The sequence below is a fragment of the Chrysochloris asiatica genome, unplaced genomic scaffold (assembly GCF_000296735.1).
Source record: "Chrysochloris asiatica unplaced genomic scaffold, ChrAsi1.0 scaffold00043, whole genome shotgun sequence".
NCBI classification, from domain to species: Eukaryota; Metazoa; Chordata; class Mammalia; order Afrosoricida; family Chrysochloridae; genus Chrysochloris; species Chrysochloris asiatica.
In genome coordinates, this window is record NW_006408561.1 from 2,261,543 (window position 1) to 2,281,454 (window position 19,912).

The 19,912-nt window shown below is 39.1% G+C and overlaps 1 protein-coding gene and 1 pseudogene across 2 annotated transcripts in view; both read left to right on the forward strand.

The window, feature by feature from the left end:
• The window catches only part of SCHIP1 (schwannomin interacting protein 1), a 1,199,879-nt gene that overhangs the window by 296,878 nt on the left and 883,089 nt on the right, over window positions 1-19,912 (forward strand). For both annotated transcript variants that reach the window (XM_006861779.1, XM_006861780.1), the window contains exon 2: window positions 10,153-10,217. In XM_006861779.1, the coding sequence (XP_006861841.1) occupies window positions 10,153-10,217 (65 nt within the window). The remainder of the gene's footprint in view (window positions 1-10,152; window positions 10,218-19,912) is intronic.
• LOC102821135 lies at window positions 4,514-5,260 on the forward strand (annotated as a pseudogene).

Here is a 19,912-nt window from a genome sequence, read left to right on the forward strand (position 1 = left end):
AAGAATTGATGCCTTTGAGTTGTGGTGTTGGAGGAGAATACTGAAAGTGCCATGGACTGCCAAAAGAACCAATAGATCTGTTTTGGAAGAAGTGCAGCCAGAGTGCTCCTTGGAGGCCAGGATGGCTAAGCTTCGTCTCTCATACTTTGGACATATTGTCTGGAGGAAACAGTTACTGGAGAAGGATGTCATGATGGGTAAGGTGGAGGGTCAGAGAAAAAGAGGAAAACCCCTAACGAGATGGATCAGCCACGTGGCATCATTGATGGCGTCAAGTGTGGCAGCGATAGTGAGGTTGGCCCAGGATCGGACATTGTTTCGTTCTGCTGTGCATGGGGTCACTATGAGTCAGTTCCGACTCGATGGCACCTGACAAAAACAACAATGGCTAGTGATCATGAACAATTCTTAATATGTTTGCTGACTGCCTGAATTTCTTCCTTGGTGAAGTGTGTGTATATGTTTTGAATAGTAAACTAAAAAAAATTTTCTCAATGACTAAAACTCAAGGTGAAGGTCTGTTGACCAAGCTAACTTCCTTATGCATTTCATATAAAATGAGGATGTGGTTTGGAACTTCCAGGACAATTGAATTGAAGTGTTTTTGTATTGTTAGCTTAAATAACTGAATGATGAAATCCATCCTCCAAATTGTCAGCAGAACAGCTGTTCAGAAAGCTCTTGTTAGTCATTGACCTTATGTTTAATATGATTTCCTAGAATGTGGATACTTGGTTAAAGTACTGCATCAAAGCCCTCCCCATCCATCAAGCCCCTTGCAGTGAAAGAACCAAGGAAGAGAGAATGGCTAGTACAGAGGGCAAAAACCCTTTCCTTCCTGTCCCGAAGTCCTCAGGGAAAAAGAAAAGAAGAAACTGTGGCAGGAGTACATCTTAAAGAAGAAAGTGCCAGGACTTTCCAATAACTCTCAATTCCTCTCCTAGTCACAATGCAGGGGATAAAAAAGAAAGAGTCTATGACCTAAAACTGCACCTGAGTTTTCAAGAATAGCTGAGAATTTGCATTTAACCTATTTGTTTTGATGTAAAGCCTGACCCTTTATATGACCTGGATTTAGATTATACCATTGGAAGTGGGTAGGAGGCAAAGGGAAAAATAGTAGATGTGGAAATTTGTTCTTAAGGAAAAATAAAGCAACAACCAGAGTTTAATGAGTGAGTATATTCTACCTGAAAAAACAATGCCACATATGAGACAGAAAGAGTACTCTGCCTATATTCCTAACTACCTATCTGCCTGTTATTTTTGGGTCTACCTGCCTGCCTGTATGCTCATCTATTATCTGTGTGTCTGTCAATTCTATCTATCTATCTATCTATCTATCTATCTATCTATCTATCTATCTATCTATCTATCGATTGATCATCCTATCCATTCATCATGTATGCTCAGCCTCTATGACATTTGCTCTGACTTAGTGTGAAAAGCACACATGTAATAAAGAGTTCAAATAAAGATCCTCATACATCATGCAATGAAAGAGGGAGAATAACTGTACTAACAATATAGAAGGAACAGTTATGGTAATTTAATAGTCAATTTAGTTTAAACTTCTTGGCAGCCGAGATGAAATAAATGACCTCAGTAAGATTTATGGATTGTGTTTGTTGATGGAAAAGAGCAAATATCTTCCTGGTATTAAATTCTGTGAATTTAATGAATTTCACTTTTGTTCATTTATGTAAGAGAGTAGCAAATGTGGACAGTATCTTACACAGCAGTTTTGCAGAACAGACAGAGTGTTCTTTCTCTGAGACTTGTTATATCAAGTCAATACAAAACCAGTAACCAAGCACACTGCCATCAAGTTAATTGTGACTCACAGTGACTGTAAATCTTTATAGGAACAGACAGCTTCATCTTTCTCCAAGGGAACAGTTGGTAGGTTTGAGCCACAAACCTTACAGTTTGAAGCCCACAGTGTTACCAGAGTTCCTCATAAAGCTTGTGGTCTTTAATAAAAAAAGAACTGACACACATGATCTGCTTTATCCATTTGATTTCTGCCAAAACAAGACAAGCAAAAAGGGACGGTGGCAACAATAACAACAAAAACAACTGCACAGTTCTAACTTTTTAGAGTCCGAGGACTTCTTTATTTTTTGGTTGTTGTTGTTTTTTAGTAGGTTTAAGTTATGACTTGAATTGTTATTTTGAGCTAGAATATTTTTTAATTGTTAAAAAAACAAAAAAGCTCAACCAAAAATAATATAAGGAAATGAAAGGATCTATTGGTTTATAAAACTGATAAGCCCAGCAATATTTTGGTCTCATAATTCATTTTAATCTAGAAGTTCACAGCATCAACAAGTCATAGATACTTCATTCTGATTTCCTTTTGCCTTCATCTTCTTTGATGTGTAATTTTTTATCCCATTTAGATGTTTTTACATAAACAAACACTTTTCTAGCATCCCCAGGGTTTACATCCTCACATACTCAAAGATCAGGAGAAGAAACAGAAAATCAATAAAGTTTGGTTAAACCCCTTACGTGTGCTTAAGCCCTCCCCACTTACATGGCAAAACCACCACTTGTCTGTCAATTTGTCGTACTGTGGTAGCTCACATGTCGTCATGATACTAGAAGCTATGCCATTGATATTTTAAATGTCAGCAGCATATTTAAAATATCAGTGTGGTAGATAAGTTTCAGCTGAGCTTCCAAACTAAAACAGACTGGATAGAAGGAGAGGCAGACTACCATTGAATGCTTATTCACAGAAAAATATATGAAGGGCAGTGGAGCATTGTCAGATATAGTGCCTGAAGATGAAAACGTTATAAATAGAAGCAGAATATTTTCAGATGTACTGTTGCAAGAAGAGGTTGGAAGGCACTCAAAATAAGACTGGGGAAGAGCTGCCTCCACAATGTAGAGTTGATCATGATGATGCAAATAGACAACTTTTGGGACCTTCATTTGCTGATGAGGCACACTTCAAAATGCGGAGAAACAGTTGCAAACACTGATTAATAACTGGAGCATGGAATGTATGAAGTATGAATCTACAAAAATTGGAAGTTGCCAAGAATGAAATAGAATGGATAAAGATTAATATCTTAGGCACTAGAGAACTGAAAAAGACTGGGTATTGGTCATTTTTGATCTGATAATCATGTGACTTACTACGCTGGAACAACAAATTGAAGAGGAAAGGCATCACTTAGTCATCAAAAAGAACATTTCAAGATCTATCTTGGAGTACAATGCAATCTGTGATAGGACAATATCCATCTACCTACAAGAAAGACCAATTAATACTACATTACTCAACTTTATACCACTAAAGCCAGTGATGATGAAATTGAAGAATTCTATCAACTTCTTCAGTCTTAATTTGATTAAATATGCAATCAGGATGTACTGATAATTACTGTTGCATGGGATGCTGGAAGCAGAGAGGAAGGATCAGTAGTTGAAAAACCGGGCCTTGGTAATAGAAACAATGTTGGATATCACATGATAGAATTTTGTAAGACCGGTGACTTATCTATTGTAAATACCTTTTTTAAACAACATAAAGGGTGACTCTACACATGAAATCCATAGGAATAAAATTGATTGTATCTTTGGGAAGAGACAGTGGAAAAGTTCATCATCTGCCAAAAACAAGGCTAGGAGCCAAATGTGGAGCAGACCATCAAGTGCTCATATGCAACCTCAGGCTGAAGATAAAGATAATTATAAGAAGTCCACGAGACCCAAAATATGACCTTGAATAAATCCCCCCTGAATCTAGAAATCATCTCAAGAACAGATTTGATGCACTAATGAACAAAGACCAGAAGACTTGTGGGATAACATTAAAAACATCATACATGAAGAAAGAAAAAGGTCATTAAAAAGACGGCAAAGAAGGAAAAGACTAAAATGTATGTCACAAAAGACTCTGAAACTTGCTCTTAAGCATAGTGATGCTAACGTGAATGAAAGAAATAAGGAGGTTAAAGAGCTAAATAGAAAATTTCAAAGGGCAGCTAGAGAAGACAATGTAAAGTATTATAATGAAATGTGCAATGACCTGGAGTTAGAAAACCAACAGGGAAGAAGAACACACTCAGCATTTCTCAAACTGAAAGAAGGAAAGCAAAAAATTCAAGCCTTGTTATGTTAGGTATTCTATGGGCAAAACATTGAATGATGTGTTGTTGTTGTTGTTGTTGTTGTTATGTGCTGTGGAGTTGGTTCCAACTCATAATGACCCTGTACAGGGTTTCCAAGGCTGTAATTCTTTATGGGAGTAGAAAGCCTCATCTTTCGCCCACGGAACAGCTGATAGTTTGGAACTGCTAACCCTGAGGTTAGCAGTCCGATTCGTAACCACTATGCTACCAGAGCTCCTTATTGAACGATGTAGAAAGCATCAAAAGAAAATGGAAAGTATACACAGAGTCAAAGTACCAAAAATAAATGGTCACTGTTTAACCACTTCAAGAGGTAGCATATGCCCCCTACTTTTTTTTCTTTTTTTTTTTTACCGGCTGGGACCATGAAGGGTGTTGAAGAGAAGAAGAAGAAGGTTCCTGATGTGGCAGAGATCTTGAAGAAAAAGTGAAGGAATTTTGCAGAACTAAAGATCAAGCACCTGAGAAAGAAGTTTGCCCAAAAGATGCTTTGAAAAGCTAGGAGGACATTTATCTATGAAAAAGCCAAGCACTATAACAAGGAATATAGGCAGATGTACAGAACTGAGATACGACTGGTTAGGATGGCAAGAAAAGTGGGCAACTTCTATGTACCTGGTGAGCCTAAACTGGCATTTGTTATTAGGATTAGAGGTATCAATGGTGTGAGCCCAAAGGTTCAAAAGGTGTTGCAGCTTCTTCACCTTCACCAGATCTTCAGTGGTACCTTTGTTAAGCTCAACAAGGCTTCAATTAACATGTTAAGGATTGTGGAACCATATATTGCATGGGGGTACCCAAACTTGAAGTCAGTGAATGAACTGATCTACAAGCATGGATATGGCAAAATCAAAAAGAAGCCAATTGCCCTGACAGATAACACATTGATTGTATGTTCTCTTGGTAAATATGGGATCATCTGCATGGAGGATCTGATTCATGAGATCTACACTGTTGGGGAACTTTTCAAAGAAACAAATAACTTCCTGTGGCCCTTCAAATTATCTTCTTCTCATGGTAGAATGAAGAAAAAGACCACCCATTTTGTAGAAGGTGGAGATGCTGGCAACAGGGAAGACCAGATCAACAGACTTTTTAGAAGGATGAACTAAGGTATCTACCATGATTATTTTTGTAATATGGTCAGCTAATAAAACAGTATATGTTCTCAAATTGAAAAAAAAAAAAAAAAGAGGTAGCATATGATCAAGAACAAATGGTACTGAAGGAAGAAGTCCAAGCTGCATTGAAGGAATTGGTGAAAAGCTAGGCTCAAGGAATTGACAAAATAAAATTGTATTATTTCAACAAACTGATGAAACACTACAAGTGCTCATTCATCTATGTCACACTAATTGGAAGAGAACCATATTTATGCCCATTCCAAAGAGAGGTGACCCAATGGGATGTGGAAATCATTGAACAATACCATTAATATCATGTGCAAGTAAAATTTCACTGAGGATAATTCAAAAACAGCTGCAGCAGTACCTTGGCAGGGAGCTGTCAGAAATTCTAGCAAGATTCAGAAGAGAATGTGGAATGAAGCAGAACATTCATTCAATAGCATTACAGACATCAGATGGATCTTGGCTGCAAGCAGAGAATGCCAGAAAGATCCTTTCTTGTGGTATGCAAAGGCTTTTGACTGTGTGCATTATGATAAACTATGAATAATATTTGGAAGAATGAGTATTGCAGAATACTTAATTGTGCTTATGAGGAACCTGTATATAGAGCAAGAGGCAGTCGCTGGAACACAAAAAGGGGATACTGAATGTTTAAAATCAGGAAAGGTGTCTACCAAGGTTGTATTCTTTCCCCATACTTACATATTCTGAGCAAATAATCTGAGAAACTGTATTATATGACAAACCAGACATCAAGATTAGAGGAAGACTCCTTAACTACTTGTGATATGCAGATGGCACAACCTTGCTTGCTGGTAGTTAAAATATATGATGATTTTAACTAAGATGAGTTAAAATATTTACTGATGAAGATCAAAGACCATAGCTTTCAGTATGTATTGCCCCTCAATGTAAAGAAAACAGAAATCCTCACAACTAAACCAACTATGAACTCCTGGAGTGGTGCTGTAGGGTCAACACTGGACTGCGAATCACAAGGTAGGCAGTTCAAACTTACCAGCTGCTCCTCGGAAATCCTATACAGGGTCACTATGAATCGGTGCTGACTCGGCGGCACTTAACAACAACAACAAATGGTGAAAGGTTGAAGTTGTCAAAGACTTCATTTTGCTGGGATCTACAAACAATATTCATGGAAGCAGCAGTCAGGAAATCAAATGACCTATTGCATTGGGCAAAACTGCTGCACAAGACCTCTATAATGTGTTCAAGAGCAAATATCAGTTTGAAGACTAAGGTGCACCTGACCCAAGTCATGGTACTTTCACTGGCTTAATATGCATGTGAAAATTGGACAATGAATAAGGAAGAACATAGAAGAATTGATGCATTTGAGTTATGGTGCTGGAGAGGAATATTGACAGTTTCATGGACTGCCAGAAGGACAGACAAATCAGTCCTGGAAGAATTACAGCCAGAATGCTTCTTGGAAGCCAGGCTGGTGAGACTATAGCTCATACTTCAGATGTGTTATCAGGAGGGACCAGACTTTGGAGGACATTATGCTTAATAAAGTGGAGGGCCAATCAATAGGAGGAAGACTCCCAATGAGATGCACTGGCACAGTGGCAGCAGCAGTTGGCTCATGTAACAACAATTGTGAGAATGGCACAGGACTGGGATTTGTTTTTGTTCTGTTGTGCATAGGGTTGCTATAAGTAGCAACTGACTCCATGGCACCTAACAACAACATATGACAAAAGCCTGCTTTCATGGAGCACACCATCTAGTCAAGAGAGGTAAGAAATAACATAAATAAAATATATTAAGAAATCATAAAGGAAAGAATGAAAACATAAAACATGGTAAGTGGATAGTGAGTGATGAGTCTTTCCCTTTTCTTCATTTGTTTTATTTTTTATATGGTTATATATAACAAAACCTTTACCAATCAATATTTTTGTATGTACAATTCCCTGATTATATTCATCATGTTGTACAACCATTGCCATTATCCTTTTCCAAATTATTCCACCAGATGGTTAGTCTTTTGGTAGCCTGACTTTTCTGACAGGAAAATAATTGAGCAAAATATGGATGATATAAGGGAGTGAACCATGGGACGGTGTAGAGTATGAGTATTATGTACAGAGGGAGTTACAAACATAAATGATTTGAAGCGAGAGTAAGCATGGCTGATTATAAAATACTCTGGGCCATTATGGCTAGAGAGGAGTTGGAGACGTAAGGAGATGATGGAAGAGAGATTGGTTATTGTTGTGTGCTGTCACGTCAGTTCTGACTCACAGAGACACTGTGTAGTGTTTCCAAGGAGTGGCTGGTAGGTTTGAATCACTGACCTTGTGGTTATTAGTCCAGTACTGATCCTACAGCACCACATCAGGACTCCAGAGAGATGGGTAGGGGTTTATATTACATAAATGTCTATAGACCATGGTGATGAGTTTGGATTTTATTCCAAGAGTGATGGGAAACTATTGCTAATATGTTGTTGTTGTTAAGTTCCATTGTATTGGTTCTGACCCATAGCAACCCTGTATAGGGTTTCCAGGGAGTGGCTGGTGAGCTTGAACTGCTGACCTTGTGGTTCAAACCGACTTTGCAGCCTAGCACATTAGCCCACAGTGCCACACCAGGAATCCATTGAAAATATAGGGACAGCAAAATGCGAATCACTTGTAAATTTGCTTGTCAATTGTATTTGTGTAACTGCAATGGCTTAAATAAATTAGCATCTTGGCCTTCATACATGACAAAACGTACAGATTCTGGAAAATCAGAATTGATCAGTAGCTATAACTTTCTATTTTCTAACTTTCTATTTTGCTATCCTTAGTGTGTAGTTTTCTATTTATGAGTGCAAGATGGCATCTAGTGACTATAATCCTGGCAGGGTAAAAAGAGAAAAGAGCAAAGCTTGCAAGCCAAGTGCCTGTTGAATCTGTACCTTTGTATCAGAAAACAAATAGTTGTTACAGAAGTCCCATTCAGTAGACTTAGGCTTACATATGGAAAAAAAATGGACACATGATTTCAATAAGAAGTGATGGGTCAACCCCTAACTCACATCATATACAAAAATTAATTTGAGATTGATAAAGATTTAATACGTTTGGAAGAAAATACAGGAGATACTCTGCCAGGTGCCAAAAAACAGTTAATACGTTCAGCTGTTAACTGAAAGGTTGGTAGCTCGAGTTCACCCAGAAATGCCTTGGGAAAAAAGACTTGATTTACTTTAGAAAAATCAGCCATTGTAAACCTTATAGAACACAGTTGGACTTGGACTCAGATGGGCTTGCCACGAGTCAGAATCCACTCAACGGCAAATGGATTTTACCTTTGCAGCATTAGGGTACACAAAGACTCCCTAGACACAGAAACCATTAAATAACATACTAATAATGATGATGATAACAATAATAAATTAATTGCATCTCATCAAAGGGGAAGATTCAGAATCAAATGACACTCATTGTTAAGTTCATGAATAGACAAGCTGCTGACTAGGAGGAAATATTTTTTAAAATATATTCCTGACAAAAGATTTGCACCAAAAAATATGTAAAGGACTCTTACAACCCAATAAATAGAAGAAAAAAATCCAATTTTTTTAAATGAGCAAAATATTCCAACAGACCCTTCATGAGGAAGATAAATGACTGCCCAATAAACATATGGAAAGATGCTTAACACCATTAATCATCAGAGAAATACAAATTAAAACTTCAGGGAGATACAGCACAGCTTCTAGAATAACTAAAACTCAAAAGGCTGAAAATGCCAAATGTTGGTGAGGGTGTAGATCAGCCAGATGTCTCACACATTGCATATGTGTGAAAACATAAATTTTACGACCACCTTAGAAAACAGTTAGGGAGTTTCTTAAGAATACCAACATACTTCTTTCCTATGATTCTGTAATTTCACTCTTGGTTTAGTTAGAACAAGATCATTGAGGGACTGTTCTCAGAAATTGAGATTAAGACGCTTACTATTAACAGGCTGAACTGGAGAGGGTTCTGTGGGAAGACGGGAGGGATTGGGGAAAGGTGGATGATTGGTTCTACTTCTGGGATTTTTAGTGCAATCGATGATTAAAGAGATTGGGTAATAGGAGATGACCTAGGAGAGTTGGACACCTGGCAGGTTATAACCATATAGCAACTAGTTTTGATGGTTTTTCAAGGGCTAAAGTTCCAATTGGGATTTCTTGAGACTGGTCCTTTCAGTAGTTTGTGGTGTTGAGGTATGTGGTATGGCCTCAGGCATTCTGTTGTCCCCAAAACACTGTTCCATGAACCTTCTTTTGAGAAGTTTTAATGTTCATATCTGGAAATGGGACCAAGTTATATCACGTGCCATTCCTACATCACTCATTGTGGCTGCAGGAGTGAGATTACAGAGACTTTGAATGTCTGAAATTCAGGGGAGTAGTGTGTGTGTGTGTGTGTGTGTGTGTGTGCACTTAGGCTACACGGAAGAAGACAGACTGAACAGTTGCCAAGAGATGAGAGGTAATTGTTGCGGAATTTCCAAACTTAGCTCACATTCATTAAAATCCCTCACCCAGCAACCAGTAAACACATGATGCTGTTGATAGAGAAATTTGGGGAGAGTGTGGGTAGATCCAGATAAACATATCCTCACTCTGGGGAATTAGGTGGAAATATTGTCTTCAGTGATAAAAAGAAGCACATAATTTGACTGGCAGTACAGTATTTCTATTTGATCGAGGATCCAATTGTATTGTGTGGTTAAATACTTCTCCATCACAAAGACCAGAACTTTAAAAAGTGTGGTACCCCAATTTTGTTTACAATTGTCCTCGAGTAATATTGCTCATAAATATCTGGGGTCCATTTATAAGATGTTTCTTTTCTTTTTCACAGGAAGAACTGAAAAGATTGCAGAACCCTTTAGAACAAGTTAATGATGGAAAATATTTGCTTGAAAAGTAAGTAAAAATTACTAAAAGAAGTTACGTTAGTTGAAAGATTGAGAAACATATATGAAACAAAGCTGCCTGGCACCGTAAAAATTAATAAGTAGATACGATGGTTTCTCATATAATTGTGGGCAGGGTACAGAAATGCGGCTAATTTGAAATATGGTTAGATTAATTTATAGCTACTTGAACAATGATACAAACTGTACTGCTCATTGGAGTAACATGGCCCTTGGAAGATATCTCTGGTGGTGTGTCTGAGGGCTTGAAACTTAACATTACCCTGTCTTCCCCTTTTAAGCAATGACATGTATAAAAGGCAGGCCTAAAATTTGCAAAACGCACAAGATTAACACTAAAAATGAATATTCAAAATAATACTGCAGAATGGGAGAAAACTGGGGAAAGAAAAGAAGGGAGGAAGGGAAAGAAAGGAGAGAAGAAAGAGATGAAGTTAAAGAGAAACAAGTAAAGTCTTGCATATATGTTTGTTAAAATTATATGATATATATTATGTATCTAAATCTATGATACAATACTAGGCTGATTAATGGGAGTGTGGTGGCTCTGTAGGATAAGCTCTCGACTGTGAATCACGAGGTCGGCTGTTGAAACCCACCAGCATCTGCACAGGAGAGAGATGAAGCTTTCTGCTCCCACAAAGATTTACAATCTCAGAAACCCCATACAGGATTGCAATGAATTGGAACCAACTCAACAGTACTTAACAACAAGACTGATTAATAGACATGCATTGTCAAGATTGTTGTTGTTAGGTGCCATTGAATCGATACTGACTCATAGCGACACAGCAGAACGAAACACTGCCAGATCATGAGCCAACCTCACTACTGTTGCCATGCTTGAGTCCATCAATGCTGCCACTTTGCCAATCCATCTCACTGGGGGTCTGCCTCTTTTTCTCTGACCCTCCACCTACCAAACATGATATCCTTCTCCAGCAACTGGTCCCTCATGACAGTATGTCCGAAGTATGAGAGACGAAGTTTGGCCATCTTGGCCTCCAAGGAACACTGTGGCTGCACTTCTCCCAAAATGGATCTATTGGTTCTTTTGGCAGCCCATGGAACTTTCAACATTCTCCTCCAACACCATAACTCAAAAGCATCAATTCTTCTACAGTCTTCCTTATTCACTGTCCCACTTTTGCATGCATATGAGGTTATTGAAAATAACATGGCTTGGGTCAGGCACACCTTAGTTCTCAAGTTGACATCTTTGCTCTTCAACACTTTCAAAAGGTCTTGTGCAGCACATTTGCCTAATGCAATACATCATTTGATTTCTTGACTGCTGCTTCCATGAGTGTTGATGATTGATGCAAGAAGAATGAAGTTCTTGACAACTTCAATCTTTTCTGCGTTGATAAGAATGTTGTTTATTGGTCCAGTGGTGAGTCCTAACATTGAGATGTAACCCATACCGAAGGTGGTGCTCTTTGATCTTCATCAGTAAATGTTTCAAGTCCTCTTCACTTTCAGCAAGCAAGGTTGTATCATCTGCATATTGCAGGTTGTTAATGAGTCTTCCTCCAATCCTGATGCCACGTTTTTCTTCATAGAACCCAGCTTCTCATATTATTTGCTCAGCATACAGGTTGAATAAGTATGGTAAAAGAATACAACCCTGTCGCACACCTTTTTTAATTTTAAACCATTCAGTGTTTCCATGTTCTGTTTGAACTGCTTCTTAGTCCAGGTACAGATTCCTCCAATTAAGTGTTCCGGGATATTCATACTTCGCAATGTTGTCCATAGCTTGTCATGATCCACACAATCGAAAGCCTTTGTATAGTCAATAAAGCACAGGTAAACATCTTTCTGATATTCTCTGCTTTCAGCCAAGATCCATGGGACATCAGCAATGATATCCCACATTCCACGGTCTCTTTTGAATCTGGCTTGAATCTCTGGAAATTCTCTGTCAATGTATGATTGCAGCCGTTTCTGTATTACCTTTAGTAAAACTTTACTGGCATGCGATATCAAAGAGATTGTCTGATGATATCCGCATTCCATTGGGTCACCTCTCTTTGGAATGGGCACAAATACAGAACTCTTCCAATCAGTTGGCCAGATAGTTGTCTTCCAAATTTCTTGGCAGAGAGAGTGAGCGCCTCCAGTGCTACATCAGTTTTTTGAAAGATTTCAATTTTTATTCCATCAGTTCATGGTGCCTTGTTCTTTGCCAATTCCTTCAATGCACTCTGGACTTCCTCCTTCAATATCATTGGCTGTTGATCATATGCTTCCTCTTGAAATGGTTGAACATTAACCATTTCCTTTTGGTACAGTGACTCTGTGTATTCCTTCCATCTTCTTTTGCTAAATCTTGTCAAGATTAGGGAAGAAGAAATAACTATTATTTCTTGAGCATTTTCAATGCACTTTATACGGTCGAATGCTTCACTGACATTATCTCATCATAGTCTCATGACAGCCTTTTGATACAGGCATTATTGTTTTCACTCTATGGATGAGGAAAGAGGCTCAGGGACGTTTCAGGAACTTGCCTAAGTTTTCATAGCTAGTGAGTGGTCAGGATGGGAATCAAATCCAGGTCTGGATGGCTGCACAGTCCTTGCTCTCAACCAATTACTAAGTCCCAATGGACTCTCTGCTTGCTCGGAGTACCACATTTTTAAAAGTACATTGATGTCCCCAAGAACACCAGAGGAAGCCAATTCAGGTGCGGGGAGAGTTCTGGGACCACTGTAGCTACTGTAAAGAGCTGAGGTTGCATAGTTAGACAAAAGAAGATGCAGAGCTAACCTTAAACATCTAAAAGAATGTTCCTATAAAAGGGGCTAAATTGACCTTCTTGTTCCAGAAAACAGAATAAGAATCAATGAATTGGATTTCTGGACAAACAGATTTATGATTCAGAAAAAGGATAATTTTTGCAAAAATTCAACTGCCCATCAAGAGAATGAACTTCCTTGTTAAGTAATGAGTTCACAGATACTAGAAGTGTCCAAGAAGAGTGTAAATAACCATATATTTGACATGCTGTTGAAAGCATTCCTGAAAATAGGAAACACTAGATTTGTATCCTCTTTGTACTTTTACCTAGCTTTCTGAGTTTAGAAAATTTATTTAACCACTCTGAGTCCTGGTTTCCTCATCTTTAAAATCAGGATAACAGTATTGATTTGACAGTCTTGTTAAAAGCATTAAATCAGACACCTTCAATATTGGCTCCCTTTACGTTCTGTCTGGGTGGGTATTTGAGCTGTATAATTTCTCAAATTCATTTCATCTCTATGAGTGTAAGAACACAGCATACATATCACATTGAAGGGAAACTTCAGCCCTTTGATCACAAGTTTCTGGGTTATCTATGGTTGTAAATTATCCTTGTTATGCCTAGATAAATCCACCTCAAGGTCAGCAATTCCAACTCACCTTTCGCTTCTGGGAACCCTATTCAGGGTTGCTATGAGTTGGAACCAACTTGACCGCACTTAACAACAAAGAGAATGGCTATTCTTATTAATATGGATAAATGAGAATAAACTATCTCAATTGCCCTCCTCCCTTTTACCACCATCACCATTACCTATATGCAAATAATAATAACACAATGGCGTTGGGCTAAAATTAGGAAGAAGGTTTTTCTTCTAGGGATTGCTAGTGTTGTAATGGTATTAGGGCTAGAGCAGTGGTTATGGTCATCAGGCTGCTCTTCGAATCAATCACTGGAGAAACTTTTAAAAAATGCTCTGGTTTAAGGTCTAACCCAAACAAACTGAATCTGAACCTCTGGGGGTGAGACCCTGGAACCAGCATTTACTAAAACGCTTCCATGACATGGTTCTGTTGAGGAGATAGCGATGAGATCCAGTGGTCTAGATATACTGTTGGCTTTTCCTCATTGTTTGATAATCTCCTTCCGCAGTTCAATTCTCTGAAAATATACTTTCTCTGTGATGTTCTTTTGGGTCTTTTATTTATTAAACTTTGCTATGCTGAGTTTTCTACATTGATTTTAGTTTAGGAAATGAACTCCAAAGGTGTTGTTTTTTTCCTGCTAATTGACCACAAGTCTATATTATATTAAGCCTCACACTAATGCCAACTTCCCCAGCAAAAGAAGACATGTGGAGATTGATGGTACATATGAGTATGTTAGCTTCTACCCCTGCCCCCTTCCACACTTGTCATTATCCAGAACTCTGGGAAACGAAAAGCTTTTTATAAATGGGCAGTCTGTTTCATATGTTCTTTTTTCCCCCTCTAATCATGATTAAAGAATTCCAGGGATAGGAATTGAAGTCTCTCTCAAAGCATATGGGCCAATGGGGTAACCTTTCCTGTCCTGTTTGTTCAGGACAGAGAGAAAACAGCAGGGACCACCAGCCCTGACAACTATGCCTATTTGCCTGGAATTCTGGAAATGTTCCTGGCACTTTGAAGTAGGGTTGTGACCTTGAAAGCTGTCAAATTTGATTGAAAAATTGGCATACTTTGAGCACATTAGGCATTTCATTATAGCTGGAAGCTGACTTAGGTGCTAATGTAAATCATCTCAGCGACTGGCAATGACCATAAGTTAAGTAATAGTGGTGTCATAGCTGTGGATTGGTGATTCCCCCTTACAACATTATGTTTATTCTGAATGCTCAGCAGGGTTTTGCTGTAGACAGTCAATGTGCAGGAAGGGAAACGGCAACTCTCTTCTGTTTGAGACCATCTGCAGGAGGAGTACAGTGCACTTGTGTAAACATATTCACCAAATGGAGTCTGGCATGTGTACACAGACAGAGATGAACCACTGGTAAGATTATTCATTAGGAGACTTCTTGCAACAACCATTTTTGATAATTTATTCACATAAGACCTTAAACTGACTACCATTCTTTGGAGGTGCTGACTCAAAATTAGTCTCTGGTAAGAAATGTGTTTGCTGTCACACATCCTACTGAGATATAATCTCTTTATTACTCACAGGCAGTTATTGGTGGAATTAGTATATTCAAACTATTAGTTATTTGTAGTTTGCAGTTTATTGAGGATATGTTGATTATGGCTCCAATTAACAAATTAATTAACATTACAAAAGTGTGGGTTTTTTCCTTTTGAAAACTTCAACTTCTTTGGTTGTTGCACTATAGGCCACCCACATTCACATAGAACTCTGTAACCCAGTTTGCTAGTTTGCAGCTAAGAGGATTAGCTAAGGAAATCTTAACACATGCTTTTTGTAATCCAGATCAAATCAAACCCACTGCTGTCAAACTGATTCTGACTCAGTGACTCTATAGGGCAAGGTAGAACTGCCCCATGGGGTTTCCAAGGCTGTAAATCTTTATAGAAGCAGCCTGCCTCATCTTTCCTCCATGGAGTGATTAACACTATACCACTAAGGCTATTTCCATGAGAGGTAGTGGTGGGTCAGTAGTAGAATTCTCGCCTTCCATGTGGGAGACTTGCATTTGATTCCTGCCAGTACACTTCATGAGCAGCCATCACCCATCTCGTTGTTGTTGTTGTTGTGAAGTGCCATCAGGGAATTCTGAGCCATAGCGACCCTGTATAGGGTTTCCAAGGAGCAGCTGGTGAGCTTGAACCACCGACCTTGTAGTTCAAACGACTTTGCATTCTGATGCATTAGCCCACAGCGCCACACCAGGACTCTATCCACTTCATTGGAGGTGTTTATATGGCACCGATCAGGTTTCAGCAGAACTTCCAGACTCTGATGAACTAGGAACAAAGACCTGGCAATCTACTTTCAGATACCAGTCAGTGAAAATCCTATGCATCACAAAGAACTGCTCCACAAGCAATCATGAGGATCTTGCCGACCCAGGCAGTATTTCATTCTATTGTGCTGGGGTCACCATCAGTTAGGGCCAACTCTACTATAGTCAGCAAGAACAATCTCTGGAAAAATTTAGAATTAGCAAAATGAGACTTTCCCTGTCGACCTATCCTAGGTTTGGTCCTTCTGTGTCCTCTCTTTAATAACATCCATGCCATTTTAAAAATAACTTCTTTAATCTGTGTCTATTCCCCTGAATTATCAAGACTGTGAGTGCTAGAAATATAGCTAGATTTTCACTATTGTACCCGCTGTGTACAAGGAGCTCTGGTACTATAGGGTTACAAATTGGGCTACTAAACTCATGGTCAGGAGTTCGAAACTACCAGCAGTTTCCGCGGGAGAAAGATGAGGCTTTCTGCTCCCATAAAGAGTTACAACCTCGGAAACCCTATGTAGGGTCGCTGTTCGGAACCGACACCACCACCCCTACCACCACCCTGTGCACAGAGAAGAAAAGAAGATGTGTCTTTGTAAAGCAAAGAAGAATGATGAATGAATAAAAGAAGATGTGTCTTTCTAGAGCAAAGAATGATGAATGAATAATAGACTCTGAAATAGTATTGGTGCAGAGCAAACAGACAGGGCATCCACAAAGCTATCTTGGGCTGATGGCACCACCTAGCGGTCATATGGGAATTTATTTCCTCTACCATCTGTTCCTTTCTGGTGGTAGTGAACGTGTGCAGTTGATTGGGTTTCCACCCACAGCTTCTCTGTATAGGGTTTTCAAGGCTCGAATTTTTTTTTTAAGTTTTTATTGTGAATTGAGTGATAGTTTACATGGGAGAACGTCGGTTTTACACTCATCGTTTCATTGCAATGATTACCATCTCCTCTGTGCATGTCACTCAACAATATTTGCTTCTATTCCCTCTGGGTTTTTTTGTTGTTGTTTGTTTTGGAGTTTTTTTTGACGGGGAGGATATGCACAAAAACACTCAGGACTGTATAATAATTTAAACAACCAAAGGGCAAATTCTGCAGCCAAGGCTATAATTTTTTTAACGGGAGGAGAAAGCCTCATCTTTCTCCCACGTGATGGCTGATGAATTCAAACAGCTGACCTTGCAGTTAGCAGCCCCTTGTATAACTAACGCACTATGCCTCCAGGGCTCCTATAGTCCTTTCTAAAGAGGAGGAAATACATTTGTTATCCTAATGATACTTCCAGCCCAACTGTTAAAATATTTTTATTCTTTTCTATCACCCAAATATCAGTCTTTATTGTTAGTCTTCTAACTAGTTTTCCTGACGCGTCTCATTCATCATATTTCTCTGCCACAAAATGCTTTATGTTTCCCTTTTAATGCTATACATCCACTGGTGGTTTATTAAATATATTTGGTGGATCACCACTAGTCTTTCAAAAATATGATATGTGATTTTAAAATCTCAGAGTGCATCACATGTAAACCAAAAACTAAACCCACTGTGGGTGACTTGGTTCTGACTCACAGTGATCCTACAGGACAGAGCAGAAGTACCTCACAGGTTCTTTAAGACTGCCACATCTTTCTCCTGTGGAGCAGTGGCTAGTATTGGAACCACCAACCTTTGGTTAGCAGCAAAGTGCTTTAACGAGTAAGCCACTGGGGCTTCTTGCTTCGCATGTTGTTGTTGTTATTAAGTGCCATCGAGTCGGTTCCGACCCATAGCAACCCTGTATAGGGTTTCCAAGGGTGTAAATCTTTACGGGAGTAGAAAGTCTCATCTTTCTCCTGCGGAGCGGCTGGTAGTTTCGAACCACTGGCCTTAAGGTTCGCAGCCCGATTCATAACCACTACGCTACCAGAGTTGTAGGTGGGGAAAAATGTGTTGTTTTTTAATTCTTTTTTTCTTTACACACACACAACTTCTTGCCACATGTATATGTATTGGATTGGGACACAAACTGTATTACCTAAACGACATTTAACAACAACAACAAAGGGTCCCATGTTCTTGTTAAGTGCCGTTGAGTCACTTATGACTCATAGTGACCCTGTGTTGGCCTTCTGAAGATTGGCTGATGGGTTTGAACTGCCAGATTTGAGGTTAGGAGTCCAGTGCTTATCCAATAGTGCAATACCAGGACTCCTGGCATCGGAAACTCTGAGGAGCAATTGTACTGTGCCCTACATGTCAATCTGGGTTGGAATCAATTGAATGGCAGTAGGTTCAGTTTAGTATAGAATATGACAGAAAATTGACAGCTGCTTTCAGTAAGATTAAGCCTAATAAGTGTGATATTAAAATTATTTCCAACTAGTACCTTGTGTGATTTCTCTTGTACAGTGAATTGAATAAACAACTTAATCTCTCTGAGTTTAAAGTTTCCTGACTGTACCGTGGCTGGGTGTAGGGGTGGTGGTTGGTGGTTGTGTGCATTGGAGTGGGTTCCAACTACTAGTGACCAATCCTGCATAGGGTTGCCGAGGCTATAAATCTTTACAGGAGCAGAAAGCCTCATCTTTCTCCCACAGAACAGTTGGTAGTTTCAAACTGTTGACTTTGAGGTTAGCAGTCTGACTCTTAACCACTATGCTATAGAGCCCCTTGGGGGTGGGAGTTGTTGTTGTTGTCAGGTGCCATCAACTAGCTACCAACTCATAGTGACACTATGTACAACAGAATGAAACACTGCCAGGTCCTGGGACAATCTTACAATTGTTGCAACGCTTGAGCCCATTGATGCTGCCACTTTGGCAATCCATCTTTTTTGGGGTCTTCATCTTTTTCTCTGACCCCTCCACCTTACCAAACATGATATCCTTCTCCAGTGGACTGGCCCCTCTTAACAATATGTCCAAAGTATGAAAGACGGAGTTTGGCCATCCTGGCCTCCAAGGAGCACTCTGACTGCACTTCTTCCAATACAGACCTGTTGGTTCTTTTGGGAGCTCATAGCACTTTCAATATTCTCCTCTAACACTATAACTCAAATGCACCAATTCTTCTGTGGTCTTCCTTATTCATTGGCCAGCTTTCGCATGCATATGAGGTTACTGAAAAACTATGGCTTGGGCCAGGCACACCTCAGTCCTCAAGCTGACATCTTTGCTCTTCAACACTTTAAAAAGGTCTTGTGCAGCAGATTTGCCTAATCCAATACATCCTTTTGATTTCTTGACTGCTGCTTCCATGAGTGTTGACAGTTGAACCAAGAAGAATGAAGTCCTTGACAACTTCAATCTTTTCTTCATTGATAAGAGTGTTATTTATTGGTCCAGTGGTGAGGATTTTTGGTTTCTTTACATTGAGATGCAATCCATACCAAAGGCTGTGCTCATTGATCTTCATCAGTAAATATTTTAAGGTCTCTTTACTTTCAGCAAGCAAGGTTGTATCATCTGTAAATTGCAGGGTGCTAAAGAATCTTCCTCAAACCCTAATGCCACATTTTTCTTCATATAACCCAGTTTCTCGGAATATTTGCTCAGCATACAGGTTGAATAAGTTTGGTGAAAGAATACAACCCTCTCACACACCTTTCTTAATTTTAAACCATTCAGTGTTCCCATGTTCTCTTTGAACAACTGTCTCATGGTCCACGTACAGATTTCTCATGAGCACAATTAAGTGTTCTGGAATACTCATACTTCGCAATGTTGTCCATAGCTTGTCATGATCCACACAATCGAAAGCCTTTGCAAAGTAAAAAAAAGCACAGGTAAACATCTTTCTGATATTCTCTGCTTTCAGCCAAGACCCATCAGACATCAGCAATGATATTTCTTGTTCCATGTCCTCTTTCTGAATCCAGCTTAAACCTCTGGAATTTCTCTGTCAATGTATGCTTGCAGCCATTTCTGCATTACCTTCAGTAAATCTTTACTTGATGGGATATCAAAGATATCGTCCGATGATTTCCACATTCC